Raw genomic sequence first — 27,007 nt, 5'->3', positions numbered from 1 at the left:
ATAATCGCCTCCCCCTGCATTAAGTCCATGTTACAGGATGACCAATGCACCTCCTATTCCAATACAGGCAGTCCTCGGACTTACGACACGCTTGGTTCCTGAAAACCAAGTCTTAAGCTGAAACGTTGCAACTCAGAACCAATTTTCTCATAAGAAACAATGTTATAAGTGGGGATTGGTTCCTGAAACAAGGCCTGAAACCCTATTTTCACCAAAAATAACCCAGAATTTTGCATTCGATCAATTATAGATGAGTAATATAGCTATGTTAATATATTTATATTGTAAATGGCAATCATATTGATTTGGAAGGACTTCTTTGAAGTGACTTTGCTGGACTTTCTGAAGGGTTCTTGGCTGGAGTCTTCTCAGGAGTCTTGGCTGCAGGTTTTTACGGAGTCTGGTCTGCTTTCTTAAAGAAAGTGTCCAAGCAGTTTGGACAGATGTTCTCCAGGGAGATAAGCGATGCAGCAAACTTGTTCACGGGCATGGCATTGCATCAGATCAAGCGTTCTAAGTCGAAGCTGGCGTTGTAAAGTTGAAAAGGTGTCAATTTATAAATGTTGTAAGTGCGAAACGTTCCAAATCAAAACGTTGTAGCGTCGAGGACTGCCTGTACTTCAATCAGAAGGATTCTCAATTTCACTTCCAAAATAGTAGATATGCCATTTCTTCCCTCTGCACACATACACTCTGTTAATCTAGAAGCATTCGCAGAAGACACCTTATAGTACCTGGATCATCCATGAGCAGCGGAGAAGTGTTAATACTACTAAGGCTTAGGTTCTCCTGTCTTCCTCCTATTGCACAGGATTTATTGTCTTAAGGAAATGGCTGTGACTGAACGTGACTATTATTGTCTGTCCCTTTGACACCATACTTCTAAAAATGCATGCAAAATAGTGCATCAGAACCTCTTTTTTTACTTGATTTGCCACCATTCTTGTAAAATGTTGACGACTGCCACTGCAGTTCCTTGTTCAGCCATCTGCTAGTAAAAGGGTTAAGAAAACTGTAAAAGCTGATTTAAGTAAAACCAACTGGATGCATAAGTGTACAACTGGTTCTTCTACTGAAAGAAATTCACACGTCCATGTGACAAATCTTTGAATGTTTACTAATACGCTTCAACAGCGATACACTAGATACTTCCAAGAAACCCATTCACGTGTTTTTGAGCCTGAATCATTTGCCACCCAGCCTTTTCCCAATATCATAAACATTGTTTCATGGAATGAATAAACTGTAGACATTTCTACTTTTATGTTTTTAGAAAGAAAGCACCAGTGAATGTCAGGAGTACAGGCAATGTGCAGTACATACACATCAATTGTGTCCAGTAATTAGAGAACTTCTCTTCAGATGCAGTCCTGCATTACTAATGAACTTTGTTTGCTATGTGTCAAACCTTTACTGAATACATACTGCATACCCTAGTACCAGATTGGACTTTGCATTGTAGTTACCCAACCCAGTAACATCTTTGCGTAAAACAAGTTATCTGCTCATATCACTTACACGCCCAAATTCCTGCATGAAACAGATAAGCAAATAATCCATCACAAATCTCTCTCTGACATAAAATAACGCAGTCAATGTCAGGGGAAGGAGAGAAGAAAGGAAGAGAAAGATATGGCAAAGAAACTAATGAACGTTATTGCTGTTTACAAACAAGTAGATTTAATGAGAAGTCTAATGGGGGCACTGGACAAGAGCCTGGTTTTGTATATGGAAGTGGCTAGAGACAGTGGCTTTCAGCTCCAGGGGGAGTAAGGAAAAGCGGTTAGCTGTGTTAGTCTCAAGTCAGGCAGAAATCAGGACAGGATGACACCTTAGAGATTCACTTGTTCAGAGAGGCTTAAGCTTTCACAGACTACAGCCTACTTCATCAGGTACTATGAATCAACTTGCAGCAAGCAGAGGTACTAAACAGAAAGGAATAAAGGAGAGTAAGGAGAAGACGAGAAATGGGGAAGCTATGAGACTGTGGCCAGACCCTTGACATGCCCTGGACACTCATCTTCTATTAAATAGTTCTGCAGGTATGGAGAGCCAGTCTGAAGTCTGACACAGTTAATAACACTGCCTGAAACACCAAAGGTTAAGGAATCTGACAGTCCAACTATGAGTTAAGGACGTTCAGTTCTATTGTGAGATGCTCCTATGCACTTTCAATAATCCCAACAGTTTATCTTCCACACCCAAAGATGTAAAATATAGGCAATTAACTGCACTCCAAAAATGAGTCTTTTTATCCATTGCACTGACTTTCTATCTTTAGAGCAACCATGAAATATTCCTGACTGAAGCCAGATCTTTGGTGCACTATAAAATTGGCTTATTTTATCAAAGAGCAAAAAATGAGTTTGGTGCAGATCTGGCAGCTAAAGCCTTTGGACAGGAGAAGCAATATGATGCTTTCAGACAGTTTTTAATGGATATCCATCCAAGTAAGGATTAAAAATCCCGGTCTACTGTTGCTATGAACTGATACCTGCAGTTCTAACTAAAAATCCCCTTATGTCATTTGAACAAATACCACCAACCTGCATCTAACTGCTGCCACATTTACTAATACAAACTCTGCAATACCAGCATCTACTCTAAATTAGAAGCCAGTCTGCTCAGCTCCCCCTGACATCTATTTGTGCAAGCCTGTCAAACCCTAGGGTGTGCATACTATCCGGGAAAAGGAAGAAGAGAAAAAAAAGAGGCTTTCGATTTAGACTGGTGCTCTCTCATTGTAAGTGTAGCCATGGAAAGCAGCAGTGCACTCAAACAAACTTATTCAAATATAAGTCTTTTCCTTATAGCTAGTTACCCAAAAATAAACCAAGTGGATTAGAAGCCCAGTACTGTGTCCACCTAGAATTATCTGAACCATGGAAAATGGATCACTACCTCAAAAGAGGATTTTCCAACTTGGCAGTGTTGCTGGACACGTTTCTTCTATTCTGGTTTATTCTAAAAGGTAAAAGATTGTTCTTCTGAAGTACAAGCTTCAGGGACAAATCATTTTTTACTGAGGGATTGCTGAGCCTTACTTTGGGGATGGGGAGAGGAAAACCACATGAAGAAGTGAAATAACTCCTGCTCATCCTTCAGTTTGATAGTGGAAGGCTGACATGGACTTCTTGGGACACCCCAACTCCAACATAATCCTCCAATTCCAACTGGCTACCCGCCTCATATACAAACATAACACTTGCAATGCCTTCAAATAATCACTAAAATGAAACAGAATTAACAAACACTTGAATCGTACCCTAGAGGTCCAAGTATCTGGTTGCTTTGGAAACACTGCATTGACATGTTGGGAAGAATTAAAGGCATAACAGCAGCAGAATCTATCCAAATGTTGGTTGATGAAGACACCATTCAAAAAATGGTAGCCAGGAAAAACTGAGAACATGCAAACAGATCAGTTTTATGCCTAACCTGCAGGGAATGGTCTCACTCAGGCTACTGCTGGTTTAAAAGACCACAACACAATAAATTACAAATTCCTTAACCTACTTGTCAACCTAACCTAGCGCTGTCCTGATGCAAAATACCTTGTCTTCACACAACTGGTTTAAATAAAATTATGGGGTTTTGTTACGTTAAACTGATAAAAAAAAACAAACCCTGGAGTAAACATTCAATTTGATTTATTTCTAGTTTTAAATCAATTTAGCTTCAATCTGAACCAAACCAACTTAATCTAAATTAACATGGAAGAGGGATACACTGAATTAACAGTGCTCACGCACGGTTCACGAACTGCACATCTAAATAGGTGCCAACCAACTTTGTCTAGGGACTGCACCTATGGATTCTGCTGGAAGAAATTAGAATTTTAAAAGAACACAGTACCAACTTAAAATTTACTAGTTTCACAGGCTCCCTGCAATACTCACATTTCACGTCAATTTTATACCTTACTTACTGACACTGAAAATAAATGGTTTCCCCCTATTATCGGTGTAAGTAAAATGCTTAGTCACACTTAAGCCTCAATCAGACTATTCCTAGAGCAAAATTACAAGAGACAGGCATTCCACTGAGCCCATTCAATAAACACAACTGAACAATGTCTCATTAAAAAACTGGGGGACTGCGGTGTCGACACTCACACAGTCAGATGGGTCACCAACTGGCTGGAGGGCCGCACCCAGAGGGTGGTGGTGGATGGGTCATTTCTGACCTGGAGGGATGTGGGCAGTGGGGTCCTCCAGGGCTCGGTCCTCGGGCCCACACTGTTCAACATCTTCATCAGTGACTTGGACGAGGGGGTAAAAAGCACCCTGTTCAAATCTGCTGATGACACTAAGATGTTGGGGGATGTGGGCACGCTAGAAGGAAGGAATAGGCTGCGATCGGACCTAGACAGGTTACAGAGGTGGGCGGATGAGAATAGGATGGGATTCAACACCGACGAGTGCAAGGTGCTGCACCTGGGGAGGAAGAATCGGCAGCATACCTACAGGCTGGGGAACTCCCTTCTCGTCAGTGCAGAGGCAGAAAAGGATCTTGGAGTCATCATTGACTCCAAGATGAACATAGGCTGGCAGTGTGGGGAGGCAGTCAGGAAGGTCAACCGCACCTTGTCAGGCATCCACAGATGCACCTCAAGCAGGTCCAAGGAGGTGATCCTCCCCCTCTATGCGGCACTGGTCAGATCGCACACAGCTGGAGTACTGCGTCCAGTTCTGGGCGTCGCACTTTAAGAGGGATGTGGACAACATGGAGAGGGTCCAGAGGAGGTCACTCACATGATCAGGAGGCAGCAGGGCAGGCCTTACGAGGAGAGGCTGTGGGACCTGAACCTGTTCAGCCACCACAAGAGAAGGCTGAGGGGGATCTAGTGGCCTGTTACAAACTAGTCAGGGGGGATCAGCAGGCATTGGGGGAGTCCCTGTTCCCCCGAGCACCGCCAGGAGTGACCAGGAATAACGGGCACAGGCTGGCAGAGGGTAAATTCAGATTAGACATCAGGAGACGGTACTTCACGGTCAGGGCAGCTAGGATCTGGAACCAGTTTCCAAGTGATGTGCTGCTGGCTCCTACCCTGGGGGGCTTTAAGACAAGGCTAGACAATCACCTTGCTGGGGTCATTTGACCCCAGTACTCTTTCCTGCCATGGCAGGGGGTCAGACTTGATGATCTGCTCAGGTCCCTTCTGACCCTACTAACTATGAAACTATGAATGTCCCTAAGAAAAATAAAATGAACATCCAAATTAAAATCTTAAATGACAAAAAAATCTTCTAATATTAATTCTATAATTATTTCTAAAGGTCCAAAAAAAGTCCAATTCTGTATATGCAACCCATTTATTGTAGGTCAAACTTAAAAGTCGTTTCTGTATTATGAAATATGAAACATCATACACCAACTAGCCAGAGTTACGTCAGTGCAAGCTCATTACCTTAATAATATAAAGTGTATGGGTTGATTTTTTTTCCACCACTGATACTTTGCCCAGTTACAATATCCATACGGCTGCATATATTTTGAAGTTAACTTTTTGGCTTAGATGCTACTTTGGCTCATTTCAACCACTGCAATAGCCAAAATGATCACCTCCGAGGGCCAAAGGAAAGACAAGTGTGGGATTCCAATGACGATGAGGAAGCAGGGGAGGGTCAGTAATGCTATTCACCCTGCTCCCTTCAACTTCATAGTACCAGGCTGCACCATTCCCCCTGTGGTAGAGTCCTGGACACATTAACCATGACATTTTTCCCTTTAAACCTACATTTTTTTTCCAGCACCAGGTAATGACAACCCCTTTCCCCTTTTCAGCATTCTGTGAAGTAGTTCCCATATCAGAACTGCAGTCACTGAGATAGCTGAAGGCAGATGAGGCTGAGTAGCCATGTTCAGAAAAGGAAAGGCTCTCCAAGAAATTAAGACCACATAACCTAGCCAAGCTTGTTTGAACAAGATGGCTAAGGATAAAACTGACAGAGTACAATTGCTTCAAATTCATTTCTAGACAGCTAACTGCCATGCCTAGCTGTTCAAAACAGTGCATGTAAAAGACAATTTATAACGTGAAGTACGATAAGTATTAGGCATTATTTAAAACATCACGGGCTTGTTGATCGTGGAGGTTTGCTACTCTGTATTTTCTCATGTCCAAATGAAAATAAGCCCTTGGTCACAGACAGCTATATATATATATCAATCAGATATAGATATAGTTGTCTGAGTTATACAATATACAAGTACTGCTGTATACTATATATAAAAGTGCATATAGAAATATTATATCATGATAATATGCCTTCTAATATCAGATAACTGCATGTGTATGTATGTATGTGCAGACTACCAATATGCTTAGAAACTTTTAAACTGTTGACTTGTTTGAGATCTGTATATCCCACTTTGCCTTTGGGCTTTCAGGCTGACAATGTAACAGTTTCCAAGCATACTGGTAGTGTTGGAGGGTGTGGCTCTGTTTAATCAACTGACAGGTCGTGCAGCATTTCAGAGGAGGGAAAAAGCCTTGGAAATTATTTTACTTCCTGCATCGATGTTGAAAAGATTTGTTTTATATGTACATTTGTTGCTCTGGAAATCCAGCAAGATCAAACAAAGGCAATCATGGGACCCAGCCATTTGTTAGCTCTGCTGATTACATCACCATCCAGAATCTATATTTGAGTCACAGACTTCAGTCACGAATGTAGAGGCTGCACTTCGAAGGGCTTGCCAGAGGCTACTTACTCTCACCTGGAACTGAAATAAACTAATAAGGTATGGATGATCATCCCTGGGGTAAAACTGACTAGAGTATATCCAGTATGTAATTCATTGTTGGGATGTTAAACTGGTGTCTAATAAACTGTGACAGAATATTTTTATCTTGGAGAAAAGTACAAGATAAACATTTTTACAGTACTGGAGGTCTCGTTTCTTGGTAGAATGAAGTGGAGGACTTGCATGTTTAATGCAAGAAAATAAAACAAACCATACTGGTGACGAGGATGAAAATGTTGATACTTAAGTACGAGATATGTGCTTTGATTCAACTAAAGAATAATTTTATAGCTAAAGCTATTTACTAAAGCTAAGGTTTTATTTTTTTTGTAATTGTACACTTAATAAATAAAACCTCATGAATACCATCTCAGACTAGAGGATGCCAGGGTTACCTGACAGTACAATGTCTAACTGTGAACTGTCCAATACAGACTGAAGATGCTGCTGAAGCTGGGCTTTGTCATCATGGTTCTTGTGTTCTTAAATGAGGTGCATCTAGTCACTCCACAAGATGTTACCTCAAAAACAACTGAAATACCAACCACCACCACCAAGGCTGGATCTGGTATCACAAACGCTACAAGCACAAAGCCCGCTGCAGAAGCTGGTAGCACAAAGCCCGCTGCAGAAGCTGGTAGCACAAAGCCCGCTGCAGAAGCTGGTAGCACAAAGCCCGCTGCAGAAGCTGGTAGCACAAAGCCCGCTGCAGAAGCTGGTAGCACAAAGCCCGCTGCAGAAGCTGGTAGCACAAAGCCCGCTGCAGAAGCTGGTAGCACAAAGCCCGCTGCAGAAGCTGGTAGCACAAAGCCCGCTGCAGAAGCTGGTAGCACAAAGCCCGCTGCAGAAGCTCGTAGCACAAAGCCCGCTGCACAAGCTGGTAGCACAAAGCCCGCTGCACAAGCTGGTAGCACAAAGCCCGCTGGAGAACAAAGCACCAGCGCTGGATCCAGTATCACAAAAACGACCAATACAGGCACAGTGCAGCATGGAAGCGGAATGGCTATCATGTTACCTTTCCTTACTGTCACATCTTTGACCATGTTCATCCCTTGGTTGTGAATGCTCCTATTTTATAAGCTTTTTTGTGCTTGTATATTTATGCACCACTTGTATATTTATACTAATTCAAATTTGAACAAACTAAGAACATGCTCTTATGGTCATGTGAGCTTGACAGCATAATAGTGGCACTATAAGTTATTAAGGTTGTTTAATTAATAATGAGGTTTGAATGACTAGCTTCAGTTTGGAAGGTTGGCACTTTTCCCAAAAGGCAATCAAGGTGTCTAAGTATGTTATTTTAAAAGTGAAGGAAAAAAACCTATTTTTCTATGTAAAATGAGAAATGTGAAAACAGAACTAATACTCCAAAATATATTATAGATATATGTAACTATGCAATTTAATCCTATTATACTTGTTTCCACCAAACTACATTTCCTGTAGTAAGAAAACAGTGGTATCCTCCTACAGAAGCCAAATGGTAACAAATGTGACTACAGTTCCTTGATACCTTTTCTAATGTAATGTGATCAATGTGCACAAAGCTAACAGTGGTCAACAGTATCAATCCTGATAACTGCAAAAAGGACTTATGTTCTCTTTGCTGAGATTTCTCACCATCCTTTCCACAGACACTGATGTCTCAAGATCTGATATGTGTTTATTGTAATTTTACCCTGTGATTTTTAGGGGCCTACAGTTTTGTTCTACTTGAATTTTTTCCAAGGTTTGGTTCAAAATGTAACGCTTGTCAATAAAACTGCTCAATTCTTATATGACATGTTAAACTAGAACCATTTTAATAAAACTAAATTCATGTAGAATGTATACCTGCATGTGTTTTTGTCACTCTCTCTATAATCTGAAAAGACCACTAATCCCATGAATCCTTCAACACACGTGCAACAAACCCCAGCTATTTTAATTAATTGTTACAGAACAATTCAGAGAAAGACCAAAGCTTTAAAATGTAGGGGTGTTTTTGAGAAAATTGTTACCCCATGCCTCGATTTGTATTTTATTACCAACATTCCAAAAATTTCAGAAAAGGAGATTATGAAGGTATTGATATAGGCAAAGTGAGGTAGATTTAATGGCCTTTAAAATTTTGCTAAGTAAAATATAACTTTCTACCATATACGTTCAATATATTACACAAGCATTTAGATATTATGGGGTAGGTACCTATGGAAGAATGTCAGTTGAGATAGCTCTCTTAGCTAGGAAAAATGTAGGGATTCATGACTATACTGTCACTCCAAACTGGACAGAGAAAGGTTTGACCTGAAAAGCTAACATCTCTCTTGTACATGCACCTTCTGCTTTGAGTTTTAAAATGTTCATTACTGAACAAGGTAGAAAGTAACGTTTTCTTACCGCCGAGCAATATAGTAGAAAACAGGATTGCCAGCTTTTGATGTCCCAGCTTGGTAGAAAATATTTAATGTTTTCAGGGCCTTGAACTCTTCTTTTTCATGCACTTGGTGCCTAAAAATTAGCAAAATGATTACAAAATATCATGCTTTTAAAGCCAGATAGGCAAAACATCTTCAGATTAGTATTCTAAAGAAGTGTCTACATTTTTTTAAAAAATACTGATAACCAATTTTTGAAAGCCCAGCCATTTCTCCAAGTTTTTTACGTAACCTTTGACCTCATTGTTGTGGGGGAAAAACCATACATTAGGAAGCCCTGGTTCTTTTCTATCCAAAAACAGGAAAGGTATTTGCAGAAACGGTGTCTTTATTTTAGTATTATTTTTCTTACAAAAAGACCTCTTTTCAGCAAACAACTACCTAGGCACAAATGACTACCTGCTGAAGGTCTAAACAGTCAAACAATTTTAGGTAATTTGAAGCAGCTCCATTACCTGGTCATAAATTCTTCAAATTTGGAACTGGTGAGATTTAGACTGGACCAGTGCGTGTCTGCCACAGGCTTATGCTCAGGTGGGCCCAAGTAGGCAAGGAGAGTAGCCATTTTGTCAAATGGTCGTCTTCCAACAGCTTTGTGGTCCCTAGAAACAGTAAATTACTTAAGAAACACACTCCTAATCACCACTCAGCACCTTTGGCTTTTTAGCCATTAGCTTTCCTTACCTTGAATAACCCAGTTGCTCACTTCAACTATTACTTCTAAGCACACAAAGAATTAATTTTATTTGTAGTGTTCACTTAGTCAATATGAAATTGTTCATACAAAAAATTAACATGTACAGGACTCAAGATGAATGACAGACATCTAAAAAAAGGTAGCAGCAAGAATTGCAGCAGAGAGTTACAGATAATCCACACTATACAATTTTTTTTTTTTTATTAATAATCCAAAATAGTTCATAGGGGGAGCATATTTTGAACCATAATGCTGTTTTCATGGGGCACATCTAACGCATACAATTACAGTGCATGAATAAACTGAGACACATATTGCCCCGCAGTTAATTACTCCCAAGCACACTATTTGAATGTGCACCCGAGAGTAATAAACTCCAGATCAATAAGCTCTGCGGTTTATTCATGCACAGCACACTGAACCAGGGTGGAACAGTACTGGAGCAGTACTGGCTGGCAGGAGGCTCATGGGGTCAGCCTGCCAGCCCAGGGCTGCTTCCCCCCAGCTCAATATGCTGTGAAGGAGCTGGCTGGCTAAGGCATGAGGGTACCCGAGCACAAGGCTAGCTGGCAGGCAGCCCCGACACTGAAGCACACTCATGCCCCAGCCAGCCCCCTCCAGCATCTACACATGCACTGCTGCAGTTTTCTTTACTTCGCAGCAGGACAGCACTTGTATTTACAAGTGCTATCCTGCTGTGGAGTAAATTAGTTTACTCCAGCCTAACAGGGGTGTAGATGCCAAGATGTTTAGTGAGCAGCTAATTAGTTGACTGCGCAGTAAACCCCTCGTGTAGATATGCCCACTAATGGCCAATTAACGTAAGGCAAACCATGCAAAATAACTGATCTGTCACATCAACAATTCCCTCCTAAGTAGTATTCATGTGTCCTACCTGTTGCTGGAAAGATACTGGCCAATTTTCTCTTGATTGTTCCAGAGCAAACGATGCAAAGCAAGTACATTGCCATCACTGATAAAAGAGAGGCTGTGATTGACAGTGTCACTAGCAGGACAATCAGATGCAATATCAAGGAAAAACCTAAAGAGAGAAAATGAATCGCACACATTACTAGGGGAAAAAACCCACGTGGTCAGACTCACTTTAAGACAAAGGGGTATGAGAAAATGTTTTTTTGGCTGTCCTTGCTTTCCATACTTTTACACAACAGTGGTAGCAAATATCCAGTTAAGCTGACAGTAGGCTTACCGCCGTGCCGCATCAAAGTTGCTTTTTACAAAATCATTAAAAGGCCGCATGTGTTCTTCTTTTGTAAATAAGACATGGTTGGCAATACTTTGAAGTATCTAAAAAAAACAAAAATAAAAAAACCCTGTTAACAGGCATACGTAGGTTTAATACTAGCAGTAATGTTAATGTAAATCTCACTCCTCCCTATAGCAAATCCCTTCACTTCAGTTTCCCTGTAAATCATCAGGACAAAAGAAACCTCTGGAATGAGTCAGTTTTACTAATTCAGTAAAACAGTACCCCATCCTTGCCAAATCAGTAGATATTTATTATTGGGAATGGCATTTTCACACACCAAACTGAATACTAGCAAAACTAAGTTAATTAATATTCACTGAGTGAGTTACAATTAAGGGAAGAGTTCTTCAGCTGCAAACTCCATTAAAGTCTTACAGCCTAACTGGGTTTTAACAAGCTAAGTAAATTATGTAGGTATTTGAAGGGTATGGCAATGTACAGATATTGAAAAAGCACTTAAACGCTGTCTGTGCAAACTGCTGAATTCTATGGTAAATGTAGATTATTAAAATTCAAAGACTTAACGAAGCTTTGAAAACCCTTTTAAGTGAAGAACTGAAATTATCAGGAACAAAGTAGTAAAGTGTTTTAGACAGCAGTTGTCAATGGCTTCTGCTTTAATGTTGCATGCCTTAAGTCCTGTGATACTAACATTTTCAAACTGTGTTGTTCTACAAAAATGCTGCATTTGTTCTAACTGGGCAAGCAAATCTAATATGGACAAAATCCTTTGCAAAAATGAGGAACTGAAGTGGGAGACAAAAAGCATACTGTGCTTCTACTTCCAAATACTGGGCAACATCAAAAGGTTTGGTTTTGATACCAATCTTTCCCCAGAACTAGATTACAAAGCTAGAATATTAGAGTTATGCTGTGGGCAAAGGGTGGAACTGGCAATTTAAGTTAGCTGTGAAATGAAGAAAACATGTATGTACTTAAACAATGAAGTCCTCACAAGCTCCCTCAGCACCATATAAATAGTAAAATGAAACAAAGTCAAATTAAAGAAAGCTAAACAACATAGTGAGGCCAAATAAAAATTTGAAGTCTCAAACTCAATACTTCACCTTTGACATTAACTTCAATCCTCTTTCAATTCTTGGTGGAGGTTTTTTATCTAAAATCCCCGCCTCATAAGGAGAAACAATTGCAGGATTGATAAACCGTAGGAACATGGCACTTCCGACTGCTCCAATACTGTTCTGAGGAAATCGCTGGCTTACAACCTAAGAAGTAAAGTTGAGAACTATTAAAAACACAGCTTGAACTAAAACAAAAGAGGAAGGAAAGCTGGAAAAAAAACATTCAGTATTGACGTTCAGTTACATTTATATAGCCCAAGACAATAACTACAACCATACAGAACTAATACATGGAGTAGAATTAGGCTATTATGAGCATGCTGTTTAAGCAACTATAACACAACTACATTTTAAAACGGGAAGAAATACACATAATAGAAAAAAAAGTAAAACACTGTGTAATTTTACTTTGTTTCCTATGAATACCCTCATGTGGTGAAATTACTGAGAAGCAGACTGGAATAAATATGTTAGTACAAGTTTGAGTTGAAAATTAAAAATATACGTTTCCATCAAACACACAAAGACTTTCCATTTTTTTTTTACATTTCTGTGAAGTTGCAATTTTAAGATTACTCATAGGAGCCTTTTTACCTATAACATTTTTAATATAGCAACTTATGGCTAACCTTGTAAAAAGAAAACTTCACTGCAACCTAAGCAAACACTAAAAGAGATTTCCAATACCATGATCCTATTTTAGCAGCTTTGCCAAAGGACAGGTAAGATAGTTATGTTCAATGGCAGATCGCTTATCTGAATTTTTCTCTCTAGCTGTATAACACCACTCTTTACTTTTCCCTCCTCTTCGGTAACTTCCGTGCTAAGTAAAAAATAATTTGAAAATGGGGATCAGAATATGCTCAAAAATGTATAGATTTAGTTATGGCACTACCCTTTGGGATCCAGTTCAAAATACTACAAAACATTCTTTGTAGCATGAACAGAATGAAAAAGTATAGTAAGAGATGCTACGTCTTCTGATTTATTAGCAACATTATTCTGCATTTAAATAAAGGTTTTGTAAACTCAGACGCTGAACACACAAGCTTGGTATCACTTGAACAACAAGCTGAGCGGAGCCTTCCATTTGTCTGAAAAATCTCTGCAACCAGAAAACACACAAAAAACTTAAAAACAAATCTGAGAAAACAAAAATCAACAGAATAACTTCCAGACCACGAAGCACTACATAAGTGCTACTCAGATCTTGACATGGATCCTGGAAAACATTAGCAAGAGTAGCAGCACTATGGGATCTTGGTGAAATTTCTTTGTTGATGGATGCCTACGACTGGTGCTGCCGATAGATATTTCTGTAGATTTGAAAGATCACGTCATGGAAGTCTTGCAGGGCACGTCTTCATGTGAAATTAATGAGATGCAATAAACTGACAAGCAGTTTGCACCAGAGTTGACTGCACCTGGGCACAGCATTTACACATGCGCCTGGGACTGCAGCATTGAGAGCCAAGACAGTGCAACCCCAGCTGGCAACGGGCCTGGGGGGGGAAAACAGGGGTGGGGTGGGGTGGCCTGCTAGCCCAAAGCTGCTCCACCCAGGCTCAACATATTGCAGAGGGGCTGGCTAGGGTACAAGGGTGCTACAGCGTGGGGCTAGCCAGCAGTCAGCCACCACACAAGCATCCTCATGCCCCAGCCAGCCCCATCACTAGCCACACACAATTTCACTGCACGTTAACTACTCCACAGTAGGATGGGCTTTTGGTTGTAGCCATGTTGCTCTAAGGACACAGGCAGGCAAGAACTACTCAATTGGTCTAATAAAAGATATTACAACCACGATGTGATAGTACCTGTGTCAGGCAGTATTATCCTATAATAGACTTAATTGATTTACTGTGGCTTAACAGTGCTGCATGTATAGCTTTACTTCAGAGTTAATTAGTCGGCTCTACAGTAAAGTGGCCTCATGTAGATGCACCCACAGTAACTCTTCAGAGCATCTTCTCATAAATCTGTAGGACCACTCAGAGTATACGAGATGGCAAAGTATTTCTTGAAATCCACATGCTATACCAATCACAACATGCACACCAGGATTTCTTTGCTATACATGCTGCATTTAATGCCACAATACATTACCCTCACTTGGTACACACCTTACTTAATTTTCAAGTGAAAGAAATTGAGGATGAACAATCCACAGAGGAACAGTACTGGCAAGTAGAGATTACGAGTACATTGCTTACAGGCAACAGGGGTAATTGAAGTCCTTTGAAAAATCAACATGATAGAAATTAAATGGCAAAAAAATAGTCTATGCTTTTTCAGACTGTTCCTACACAAAGTTATAAAATTCAAAAGGTAGAAAGAGGAGTCCTATGACTGAATGAAAAAGCATGCGTGCTTTGCTCCTCTTCCTCATTCCCTAGCAGTTTGAGCCAGCATGCTTAACCCCGCAGCTGACTGTTTAGAATGGAGGGAGAAAGAAAGGAAGCAGTATAGTGAATTTAATGCCACTGAAAAGGTACGTTTCCAGGCCAAAAAAGGATTTATGAGCACAATTCAATCAGCAACCACAGTGAAATAGCACAGCCTAAATCCTGGCCTGGGTTTTAGATCTTAGATTCTTTTGCCTTTAGTTTACTTGTTCTTAATTTCTGTAACAGGAAAAGCTACTCTAGAATAGCCCTTTGGGGGTAGTTCAAAGGCCCAAATTTCCCCAACTCCATGAAATATTACTGATACTCATTTCTTACAAAATACATTGAAAAAAATAAAGGAAGTATAGAAATGGTGCCTCCAAAAGGTAACTGACACCACACTAAGCAGTGATGGCTATGTGTTTGTGGCAGGAGACGTAACAGGTACCCTAAGCACACCGTACAGTTCAATAACCTCACAAGAACGTACAAAAACGTCTCTAATGAGTAAGAAAGTAATGGCTCTGGACACGTCACACTTCCAAAAAAATATGAACTGCAACATTAAACTGCTTTAAGAAATGAGAAAGATGGCAAGATTCCCAAAGCTTACAGTGGTCATGCATCATTATAAGCAACAAAAAGCAGACTTTGTACAGTCTCCAAGTATGTGAATTTATTTTCAAATGATAAAACACTAAAAAAATCCTAAAGACTTAAATTTTGACAACCGAGAGGCACAGTTATTACTGCAGATTAATGACTATATCTTAATATCTGATGTAATAAAATGTGGCTGCACTTAACATGCACAACTTTTCCAGTTTATTATATCAGCTTGTAGCTATCAAACCAGTCACTTTTACAAGTACCCAGAACCCTGAAGAGCACTCCCAGCAAGAATCAGAGCAGAAAGCATTTGCTGAGCCAAAAGTTACTAGTGATTATTAATTGCAGCAGCAGTGTGTAAGTTACTACTTTTGCAAAGATTAGTCTATAATAAAGCTAAAGCTTTACTTAAAAATTAAACAGACTATTTTATTAGTAAACAGCAAAAGGGGTTAGATTTCTAATACCCAACAGTGAGCAACAATTCTTAATATGACATTTTTGCAATACTTTGAAACAAACCACATGTGTTAACCAGTCTTGCATATCAATAGTCAATTATTCTAGAAATAGTTATTTTGCCCAGACATTTATTATTCTGACTCTGCATGTGTTGATAAATCTAAGAAAACAGGAGGAAGCAACAGATCAAAAGAGAAGAGTATCCCAAAAATAATGCTTTTCTCCAAAGCAACATTATGGTAGAATAACATAAAAGGGGGAAAAAAAATCAAAACCCTCAAAAAATTCTCCATCAGATAACATTTTATGAACAGTCAAATTTTGCACTGACAATCAAATATGTACAATAAACTTTCTAATGTTCATTTTGAATTCTATGCATTTCTATGCAACCTCATTACCACCCAGTGAATATTTTTCTAAATAGAAGTAAAGAAATTACACAAAAAACTTAAAAGCTACATCTGTTCTACGAATGTCTCTCATAGTTTACATACCTTTCCTGCTCTCCTCAAATTTTGTATTTAAACAACAATTTAAACACTTAAAAAAACAAGCTCTAAAAGAAACTTAAATCTACTATACTGCTTTTTAACCTACAGTAAATAATGTAACTTGAGTTCACCTGAACTCCCCTGGAAAATGGATATATCAGCTTGCACAGAATACAATAAAGATTACTTTGCTTCACATACAAATGTACTTGCAAATGTTTTGCAATTTCACCTATTACTAATGTCAGTATACAGTATGTCTTCCATTTAAAGATTATTAATATTCTGCTAAAATAATGGAAAAAAAATAAAGGGAGAAATGTAATAAAATGCTGAACTCTTCCTCCTCTGTTTTATTCAGAGTATTCATACATTATAGTTTCATAGTTATGGACTGAGGGAATCCTCCAAATAGAGTAATTCTTTACTTTAGTGACATCACTGCATCAACATATTTTCTTCCAAAGTAAACAAAAGTAAAGTAATATAATGTCAATTAAATTATTTGTTTTTAACTCAGTAATGGCTTACCTTGGGGGATTTGCTCATCTTGTCTGAGCAAATAATTACAAATGCTAAAACTTTATTGCTTAGTCACAATGCAAGACTTAAAAGAAAATAAAAAAAGTCATAAAACTGAAGCAAAGCTTTTTGTTTTCAGCAAGCTATATGTATTAAGTGTTTTTCCCTTCTTAGAAAGGAAAACTTCACTTATTCTACAAACCAATATATGTTAAAGCAATGAAACAGACCTGGATTTTCCTGAAACTTAGAAATCATTTTCCTTTCATAATTATTTCTTATTGCAAATGGTAGCAAGGGCAGAAAATCAGCATACTGAATACCAAGCAGTAAGGTTAAAAATGCCTTGTTGTTGACTCAAACAGGCACACAGAGAATATTTTAAAATGTAACTTAATTCCAGTGTTAATTGCAATGAAAGCTATTTTGTGCCAGAATTAGTAGAATGATTTTTACAGTGAGGGTCAAAATAGGTTGAGGTGAAGATGTTTTGAACAAACAGCAAAAGATTTTTTTGTTTTGCTTTGAAAGAAACAGCTAATAAAAAGGTCTCCAAACTTACTGATTTTTTGTTTTCCTTTTTTTCTTTTACGGTAGCTTTATTCAGTAGGGAATGGCAAGTTGCCTACAGAACAGAGATGAGCACAAACAAGTCACAGTACCAACTACATACAGCAACAACAAAAAAAAAACCAATGTTGACTTGTACATAAATTACACGGTAAAATGTAACAAACATAACCAACAGAAAATGAAATATATAAACTAAAAGTTTGATGATGGGGTTTTTATACCACAGACTTATTTTACTACACCTTATTCACAAAGCACTAAATACAAAGCAAGCAAATGTTGGGTTTCAATCATTTCTACTATTTCTGGCTAGATTAAAAGTCAAACCACTGTAATTTGCTCATGATATGCAATATCAGGCATAAATTAGCACAGTCAGCTTTCAAAACACATTTCACCATTCCCAGACAAAAATAATCTTTTGAATATTAGTATATTTCAACGGTTTAATTTTTGAAAGATCTGCATAATTTTATTAAAATAAATTTAGTGGTTGAAAATCTCCCCGTGTTTCTCTGTGTGTCCTTCAATTTTGTTCAATGTATGATTCATATTTATAATGCTTTTCCTCTTAATTAAAAATATAATCACCATCCAGTGATGTGTCAAACATTCGCATTACGTGGCAGAAAAGATGTTTTTGGATTTCAAATTCAAGCACTTTGACTTGACTACATCTGTTTTGGAATTCACCCAGGGCAAAGGGCCAGGCCAAACCTATTCAACACTCAAGCTGTGACATCACAACAGGATGAGGTGGGAATTAAAAGGTCCGTTGGACTGGTGTACTTTTCCTTCTGCATTGAGATGAATTTTGCTGATGAAGGTCTATACCATCTCCTCCACACTAGCTGTAAAAAAAAGGATCTTGAATACAGCAAGAGTAACCACGAAGAAAAATTTACAGTGAGGCAATACTGAGAAAACACCTTGTGTTACACTAGCCACTGGAATTTTGTTATAAGGAAGCTCAAAATACGCTAAAACACTCGAGAGTGAAATGCCAGCCATAAGCCAGATAAATACTAAAGTCTGCATTATGTCTATACAACAGAGAAAAACATCTCCACTCCTCTTCATACTTTTTATGCTCTGCAGCTCTTTTAAAGTTGAGTCAAAAAGTCGTCTACTAACACTGCTAAATTTGTTAGAAGAGATGATTCACTACTTCAAAAAATTAACAGCTTAAATTTTTATCTTATACACTGATAGGAAAAAGAAATTATAATGCCAACCTCAGGAGTAGATATGGACATAAAATGTGAGGAAGCTAACAAATTTCTATGGCCGATAAAATTTCTATTCTAACTTGCTCATAAAAATCCTGGGTGTTGTACAGGTACACACTGTATAGCTTTATTTTTGTAAGAATGTTGTTAAAGAAATGACAGCTCATTTATTTCAAGCTGAGTCGAGTCTTGGGGAAACTCTTCAAAAAGTTCTCTAACATTTGAATATAAGGAATGAACGATAACATTATTTCCGATAAGCAAGCCATTTGATACGAGGAGGAGAAAGTGGCAGGTATTAGAAAGCTAAAGGTTACTTACAAGTAAGCTGTACATACTCAACCTGTTCAACCGCACAAGTTCAAGTACACTATTGCTCAAGTGTTAGAGGAACAGTGAACTTTTATTTATTCGGATTTTGTTTCCCCTCATTTGCATTTATTTGTGAAAATCTAGTGAAAGCCTTTATTCCAAAAGCAAACAGCCTTTGTAGCATAAATGACTTTAAAAGGTGAGAGGTAAAAATGGTAATAATGGATAAAGATAAAAACAGCCCCTCACACAACATGCATTTAGAACAAGGATGGGCAAAATGGCAGATCTGGCCACCAGCTAGACTATTTCCCAGCAGCCCTTGCCCACGCAGGACACCCCGGGGAGACCCCAGGACCGTGGAGGCATGATATGACAGGATCGCAGAACTGGGGCTCTGCCTCGGCTCGGCCTGGTCCCATGCTGTCATGCCCCGCGCTTCCTGGGTTTGCATGGAGACTGGCCAGGAGCCACACGGCTCCAAGGCTGGGATCCTGTAGTGGCGACGGCCCAGGGAAGGGCCAGGGGCAGAGCCGTGAGCCAGTACCTGCATGCCCCTGCCAGCCAAGCTCTGCCCTGGCCCCACCCCATGCTATCAATCCCGCCTGCCCATCTTGCTCCCTGCTGCAGCCCCATCTCAGCCACCTGGCTACGCACCCTGCCTAGGCAGGTCCTACCCCTAGTGGTGGGTGCAGGAAGCATGGGCTGGGGTGCCTAGGCAGCAGGGCTGAGTCCAGCAGCAGAAGCCAGGAGCTGCCACTGCAGGGTTTGCTAGAAAATGGAGTGTGCCAAGGACTGGACTTTTCCCACCCTGATCAAGAATGAACTAGATGATGCTAAAAGCAAACCCATCCTGCCTGTCCCAAGTGGTGTAGGATGCAACTTTTTATAATCACTATCAGAGAAAGTGAAGAATTGGACAACTTTAAATGATCGGCATAACATGATTTCACACAAGTATAAAAACCATCCTTGCTCACAAGGTTTTGTATGACAAACTCCCTTCTGGAATTAAAAATAGTCTGAACCTTTCAACAGCCACAAAAGACACTGTATTGTTTTTAGAAGACTAACATTTTGGAAGCCAAGGAAACTGTATTTATAAAAAGAAGTATTCCATGAATAGAAAATAGCAATGCCATAGGTCTGGACTGTCCCACAAAAGTAAATAATTATTATTCAAAATTAGCTTAAAAAATGCTCTAGAAGACCGGAATACTTTCTATGGAAAAATAACTTATGCTACTTCCAGGCACAGAAACCTGGAAAACACTTCTTTCAGAATGTGCTTGATGAGAGAGGGCACAATACATGGAGAAAGGAATAAAGCCTGAATGCCACACTTGTGCCACTCATCCAAACTTAAATCTACTGATGAGATACCAGGTTGGAATCTAAAATACAAAAATGCTCCAATCCTCCAAAAATTCCACTGAAGTCGGAACAAATTTTGCCCTCTACTAGTAAGCCTTGTGACATTTGCTATTTCAAACAGCCTCACTATTAAGCAACCTGAAGCACAATATTAGCTTAGTTTACTTGTAGCCGAGTAGCAGTATTTCTTCAAAACTAACCTGACTAATCTCCTTTTCCTTGAAGAGGAAAACAAGTACATCTTATATCCAGAACAACTCAAGGATTACTCCCCATTAGTATACGTGAAAAAAATCTTACCTGTTCTATAGCACAGAGACAACTATTCATATACTTGCTCAATAAATGAACATGCTTTTTAGTAGCTATTTGATTCACATATATATGCAGCTACTTAAATGCAGCTTATAAAGTCTGATGGGCAATTGTACTACTACTTAGAGCTAACAATCCACTAGTCAAACAGATCTTGTATCAAGGCAATCATGCTGGGGTAAAAAGAAGTGTTTGCCATGTCTATTAAATGTAAAACATTATGGCCTCTATCGTCCTCCATACCCGACAGGTTTCCCACCTGTGCTGCCTCACTCTCAAAGGCCCACATTAAAAACTGGTGGCAAGAACAGCTGTGCTCACACTTCCCACTACAGTGAGTCCATGCAATGTCTTCAGTTTCCTAGCAGGGGCACTACAGCAATGCAAGATGATTCCTGCCCTATTAGATCTGGGAGCCCAAGAACAAATTCTGTCTCCTTGAATAGCAAAAAGCTGAGTCACAACCTGACTGCCAGGCCAGCCCCTTGAAACCCATTCACTTGGCTGAGATCACATATGCCGAGGTTCAGCTTTGAGAAATAACTACATAGCTGTGCTGTAAACCTCTGCAAAAAACTGAAAAAAAATCAGAGCCAAAAACCTACCCTGTGACACCAGAACTCCTGATCCAGGCTCTGGTACAATTCTTTTAAACCTGAAAAATCTGATCTTCATATTCATTTCAACAAGAACAGAAGTCAGGCTGTGAAGATCTATCCCTCAACTGCAGTCATACCTGGTACAAGCAGTGGCACACACTGCGAAGCTGTGGTGGAAACTCTGAGGAGGAATTAATGATTGCATGAAAGAATTTGTCAGTCATTTGCAGCAGACTCCGCTGGTTGTCATCAAGGCTTTCTGTTGGCTCCAACCTGCAAACAACCCACAAATATAACAAGCTTTAAAAATGTTAACCTTCCAAAGCATACAGGTTGCTTCCACCTATATTCAATCACACCTACATTAGCAAGCCTGTTGAAATGGAAATGATCTATTTTGCCAATGTTTCCATGAGTAGTTTTATATCATAAAAGTCATAAAGTGTTGAAAAAATATGCTCTATGGATATGAGGTCACATTACAACTTAATACAAAGAAGCCTTAATTAATGGGTTTCTTGTACATCGTGCCCTTTAGAGTCACTTTGGGGTATTATGACCTCATACAGAAAAGGCAGTCCCACGATGATATAATTATGCCTTCCTGAAGGAGTTCTCAGCCATCTCAAAAGGTACACACATAGGGGTTGGCCAGGGTTTCCCTGAAAATCAAAGTTTTTCAGGTAGCTGCAGATGGCTGCTTCATGGGTGTAGGAAGGCTCTTTATAAATAGCTGCTCATTTATCACCTCTCAAAGTTAAAAAAAAAAAAAAAAAAGACGTGGGCATAAGTGATGAAGAGGAAGCCTATCTTTTGAGATGCAATTAGCCAGTGTAAAATAGCAATATGAGAGATGTTATAGAACAGACACAGAAGTCAGAGGAGGAGGAAACCAGATATAAAATTTAAATATTTTGGATAAATACTGTGAAAATATAGCAAAAATCAAGATAAAGCATACCCATGTAAAAGGCAAAAAAGCACACATGCTCCATCTTGCTGACAGGAATGGTTCTGTAGCCTGGAGGAGGTATTTTAGAGTTCTGCGCGACAGTGCCAAATTTAGGGCCACAATCTTCCCAGTTCTTACTGAAATATGCAGTGGCAGGAGAGAAAAACAAAGGAGCAAGGGTTTTCTATCACCCTTGCTCTCCTCTAGCCTGTGTGTGTATGTGCAGAAGAATTCAGGCCACAGAGGTTCCTACACAGAAGAGCTCTGTCCAGTTCTCCGTGACTATAGGATTATTATAGGTGTGTTTGTGTAAAATGAGGGAAAGGGAACCAAACAGAGCTGTGAAAAGGGAGAAAGATACCAAATATGCAAAAAGGAACCTTGTGCCATTAGTACAAACAGGAGAGAGTTTTACAGATAATTAAGAACACTTCATATCTCAAACCTTGTAGGATCCACCTCAAAGCTGACATGTTGCCATTCAGGGGACATGATCACAGTTCTTAATAAAGGTTCCAACAGCTTCTGCAGATATGTTGCACCATAAACCTATCAATAAAGTAAATCAGAACGGATAACCAGGTTAGTGTAACTCGAGCCACAACAATAATTTGCAATGCTAAAAGACACAAAGATTAATATACCAGCTGCATTTTTTTCCTGCATCTAAATATCAGGACCCTAAAGTACTCTTACAAAGAGTGAATCTTCAAAAATAAATCTCTGGAACTGCGTAGTTCTCAAAGCTGGAATGTATTATGCATATGCAACACAGGCATCAAAGGTCACCTTTCTGCACACGTGCTACCATTTGAAGAACCCTCTTCTATATTAGTGCTGTATTAAATACTTTACTTGAAAGGGCAGGGGGTTACAAAGTAGTATAAAATGAAAAACAAAAGGAACAATTCCTTTCCTTTCCAACATTTTAAATGCTACAATTGGGTGTCTCTTGACAACATTACTCTTAAGGCAACATCTTTACTAACCCAAAAGATATTGTACCAAGAAAGGTACAAACACAGCAGCAGTTAGGAGGAAAAGCATCTATATAGCTTGTATGTCAAACAGTTATTTTCTTAATAGTTACATGAGAAAGAGTAAGAGGAAATATGTACTTGAACAAGTTAAGGACATAGATAATGACAAAGCTGTTTAAACAAGAGAGCAAATAAAACAGTCATCCGAATTCTTCAGTTTTATCTTGGACTTAAAGTGGTGAAGACTGACTTTAAATTGATTAGTGAAGGGCACATGCCAGAACCATGCAAGGTTTTTATTTCTATTTCACAAGGCTATTTGTGGAACATAACTGTGATAAACTTTCAGAAATGTTATTCATTTCCATAAACTATTTCCCCCTTGTAGTCAATGAAGGCATAAATCATCAAATTCTGTTCATATCTAACAACTGAATGGGCCTCTTTTTTACAGTGTATCCTTATAAATACCCCCATCTCAACCTGCCTAGTGCTTAAAAAGAATTCAACAACTGTACGGACGATAGATGGACTTTCAAAAAAAAAAAAAAAATCACCCAAATTTATGCAGACAAGTTTTCACCCACACAGGTTAATGCAACACATCAGCAGTTTTGTCTTTCTGCATGAATATATTTTTTCATGTTATTCTTTAAATAAAACAGAAATCTAAACACCAGGTAACATACCTTAAAACAGAAAGTCATTATTTTACTGGCCAAGCTATTTCCTCTGAAGAGAGTCTGCATGGAATCTGCCAGTTCAACTTCCTTAGAAAACATGTTCCAGAGCAGCTGGTACAGCAAGTGCCGGGAGTCAAAAAGAGTGACCAGAACACGAGCTAGTTCATCCTTAAAGACAGTAATGAAGATGTCAATCTGTGTGTGAGAGCAGAGAGGGACTAAACCATGAAAAGCTACCAAGCAGCATGTGCTAGTACAAGCATTTTGCTGTGAAATCAAGGAAAACCTTAAATTTAAGAATGTATGCCCCCCACCTCTGTTTCTCTCTCCGCATTTCACACCCAAAACATGCCAAAATATAAGGGTAGCTGAGAAGGCCCAGAGATTCAAACAGTGTATAAACACGAAGCCCAGGTAAAAAGCACACTGGTTACAAAAACCCCAGGCCTGAAGAAGAATGTTATTATTATATGAATGCGCTCACAGTCACTTTTCCACACACTAGTCAAAAACCTACCATCATGCTTTAGTTTCAAATGAAGACCCCAACCAATCCAACCCAATTTATTATTGGAGGAAAAAAAAAAAAAAAATCGAGAAAAGGCCATGTACTGATAAAGACAGGCATAACTGGATAACCAAATCTGCCAGTTTATATCCTACTGTTATACTGGCAGAGCATTAAGTTCACCATTGAGTCTTCTGTAGTGATTTTTTGTGGAAGTTACAGAGGTTAAACCCGAAGCACGAAACAGCTTACCCACTGTGAACAAGGCACCACATTGGCCAAAGCCATGGCAATAGGCAACTCTCCTTGGTCACCCATCATTGTAACCAATTCCACCAATCTCTCAAATCGATCTGCTAGTACCGTTTCCGCAAGCGTATCAAATTCTGTACCCTGTTGTAGGATTTTGGTGAGGACTTCCATGAACGTAGCTCTTGTCTGGAGATCTTTGTGATAACCTAAGCCTAACAAAATAACAACAAAGTAAACTCTTAAATAAAGATGTGTATGACATCGTAATTAAAAGTTCATGCCTCATTATATGTGCATCCGTTCAAAGTAGGCTCTAGCAACATTACCTATTGAGTGCATAAGGCCACTGTCCACATTAGCATTGAGTAAATTCGACATTGCAAGAACGGTACAGTGCCGCAGTGAAGCCAGTCTTCGAGACATGCCACGTTTCCTGCCACCTGTTTGCGCACTTTCATCTTCAACTTCGCTACAGTCATTTAGAAGGTTCATAAAGAGAGTGAAGTATCTACAATAAAAAGTAACATTTATAGATTAACTTGTACAGAATGAGAAAAATTTCCTTCTATTAAAATCAATGTACTATATTTGCCTTTAGCTGCCGTATAATTGAAATAGTTAAAAATTATTATTTACTTAAGAAACAACTGGGATTTTGCTTCCATTAACTCGACACCATCTCCTTCCTCAGGCTGTAGGGGAAGCCCAGCAAGAAGAGAAACCACTGCTTCCATGCTGGCCTGGTCCAAATCTCTGAATGTAAAATTAAGAAATCAAAATTTTAATTAAGTAGAATTAGCTATTAGTCCTGCCCCTGCTACATGACAAGCTTCTCTTCAAAGTAGCATCAGTTCACTTTTTCTCATACATCTAACTGCAGCTAAAAAGTGTCTTTACCATACTGATTTTTTTTAAACTTCCTTACATGAAAGAAATACTAACAGCTTCTTGCAGCATTATTAAATACCATCATCAAAACAAATGAGATCTGAGACACCTTGGTGCTTTTAGCAGTACAGCATTATCCGTTCTTACCTGGTCAGGCATTTTACATCTTCATCTGTTGCCTGATTGGACGTGCCCATAACCCAGTCTGTTAGATACTCCACCATTTTATTCCTGTAAGAAATATTAGAGCACAGAAAACCAACAGTAATCTGACAAAAGATTAATATGTTTGCGGGCGTCATTTGAACGGTTAAATTTACCTTAAAAATGCCTATGAACTGTCAACCTTAGATTAACTCAGTTTAGTAATGTCCTGGTACTGATCACATCTAGAAACTGGCATCTGCATCCCACTGAACTCTGCATCGGCATAGTTCCAGGCTACCTGACCCTTGTGGCACAAATAATTCAATGCAGAAAAACCAACCAAACTAGTGAGTTATGTTAGTTAAAAAGGTGAAAAAGAGTCATCCGAACCCATCTCTCATCCCATCCCATCTCTCCTCTTTCTCTGCACGTAAGCATTGCCCCAAACAGCACAAAGTTGGCTCGTTTGTTTACAGAACATATTTATATGGGAATTGCTATAAACAAATACTCACCTGAACTTCATCTCCTGGCAAAATGAAAGATCATCTCTCCTTTCCATCATTACCTCCACTAATTGACAGAGTTTAGTTTTTATTTGAATCGCATGTACCAAGTTGCCAAGGACACGCACGTATCTGTGAAAGTAAGCAAAGACTTAAAAAAGCCACTTGCATCTGGGGAATCTCATCCTAACTGTCAGTGCCAGAATTCAGTAACTAAAATAAATAATGTATACAGGCAGTCCTCGGACTTAGGACACAACTGGTTCCTGAAAACGGTGTCTTAAGTCGAAATGTTGCAACTCAGAACTAATTTTCTCATAAGAAACAATGTTATAAATGGGGATTAGTCCCTGAACCAAGGCCCGATACCTTAGTTGCACCAAAAATACCCCAGAATTTTGTACTCAATCAATTACAGATGAGCAATACAGCTACATTAAGTATTTATATTGTAAATAGCAATCATATTGATTTGGAAGGACTTCTTTGAGGAGACTTTGCTGGACTTTTTGAAGGGCTCTTGGCTGGAGTCTTCTCAGGAGTCTTGGCTGCAAGTTTTTCTGGAGTCTGGTCTGCTTTCTTAAAGAAAGTGCCCAAGGAAGTTTGGACAGGTGTTCTCCAGGGAGATGAGCGACGCAGCGAACTTGTTTGCTGGTGTGGTGTCGCATTGGATCAAGCATTGTAAGTCGAAACTGACGTCATAAAGTTGAAACAGGGTGTCAATTTATAAACGTTGTACGTGCGAAATGTTGCAACTTGAAATGTTGTAAGTCGAGGACTGCCTGTATTATTTTCTGTGCATTTTTTTTTTATTACAGCCAGAATTAGACTTGTATAACTAGTTATTAAATATTTGGGGCTGGATTTTCCACTCAGTGTATAGGGGCCCTTAAACCAGCTTGGGATGCCTAATGAAGATTTCAAATGATGCAGGAAAATTCTCCATAGAGATATATCTGACAGACAGGACTCTGAACTTTGAGCTGGACTCTAGCA

At 39.1% G+C, this 27,007-nt stretch overlaps 1 protein-coding gene across 6 annotated transcripts in view; it reads right to left on the bottom strand.

The window, feature by feature from the left end:
* NF1 (neurofibromin 1) overlaps nt 1-27,007 on the bottom strand; it is a 143,516-nt gene that overhangs the window by 70,195 nt on the left and 46,314 nt on the right. For 4 of the 6 annotated variants that reach the window (XM_090026303.1, XM_090026307.1, XM_090026308.1 and 1 more), the window contains exons 23-36: nt 26,021-26,143; nt 25,506-25,589; nt 25,107-25,223; nt 24,797-24,978; nt 24,471-24,682; nt 23,717-23,878; nt 22,493-22,596; nt 21,233-21,368; nt 17,256-17,318; nt 12,205-12,363; nt 11,078-11,175; nt 10,763-10,909; nt 9,626-9,772; nt 9,133-9,243 (exon numbers count right to left, since the gene is read on the bottom strand). In XM_090026303.1, coding sequence (XP_089882429.1) covers nt 9,133-9,243; nt 9,626-9,772; nt 10,763-10,909; nt 11,078-11,175; nt 12,205-12,363; nt 17,256-17,318; nt 21,233-21,368; nt 22,493-22,596; nt 23,717-23,878; nt 24,471-24,682; nt 24,797-24,978; nt 25,107-25,223; nt 25,506-25,589; nt 26,021-26,143 — 1,845 coding nt within the window. The remainder of the gene's footprint in view (nt 1-9,132; nt 9,244-9,625; nt 9,773-10,762; nt 10,910-11,077; nt 11,176-12,204; nt 12,364-17,255; nt 17,319-21,232; nt 21,369-22,492; nt 22,597-23,716; nt 23,879-24,470; nt 24,683-24,796; nt 24,979-25,106; nt 25,224-25,505; nt 25,590-26,020; nt 26,144-27,007) is intronic. The other 2 variants (XM_090026305.1, XM_090026306.1) reach the window with 1 other exon arrangement.

Source organism: Crocodylus siamensis, chromosome 13, assembly GCF_052110815.1.
Source record: "Crocodylus siamensis isolate JL-2025a chromosome 13, ASM5211081v1, whole genome shotgun sequence".
NCBI classification, from domain to species: domain Eukaryota; kingdom Metazoa; phylum Chordata; order Crocodylia; family Crocodylidae; genus Crocodylus; species Crocodylus siamensis.
Note: the sequence above shows the minus strand (reverse complement) of the source record. Positions and strands in the feature narration are given on the sequence as shown.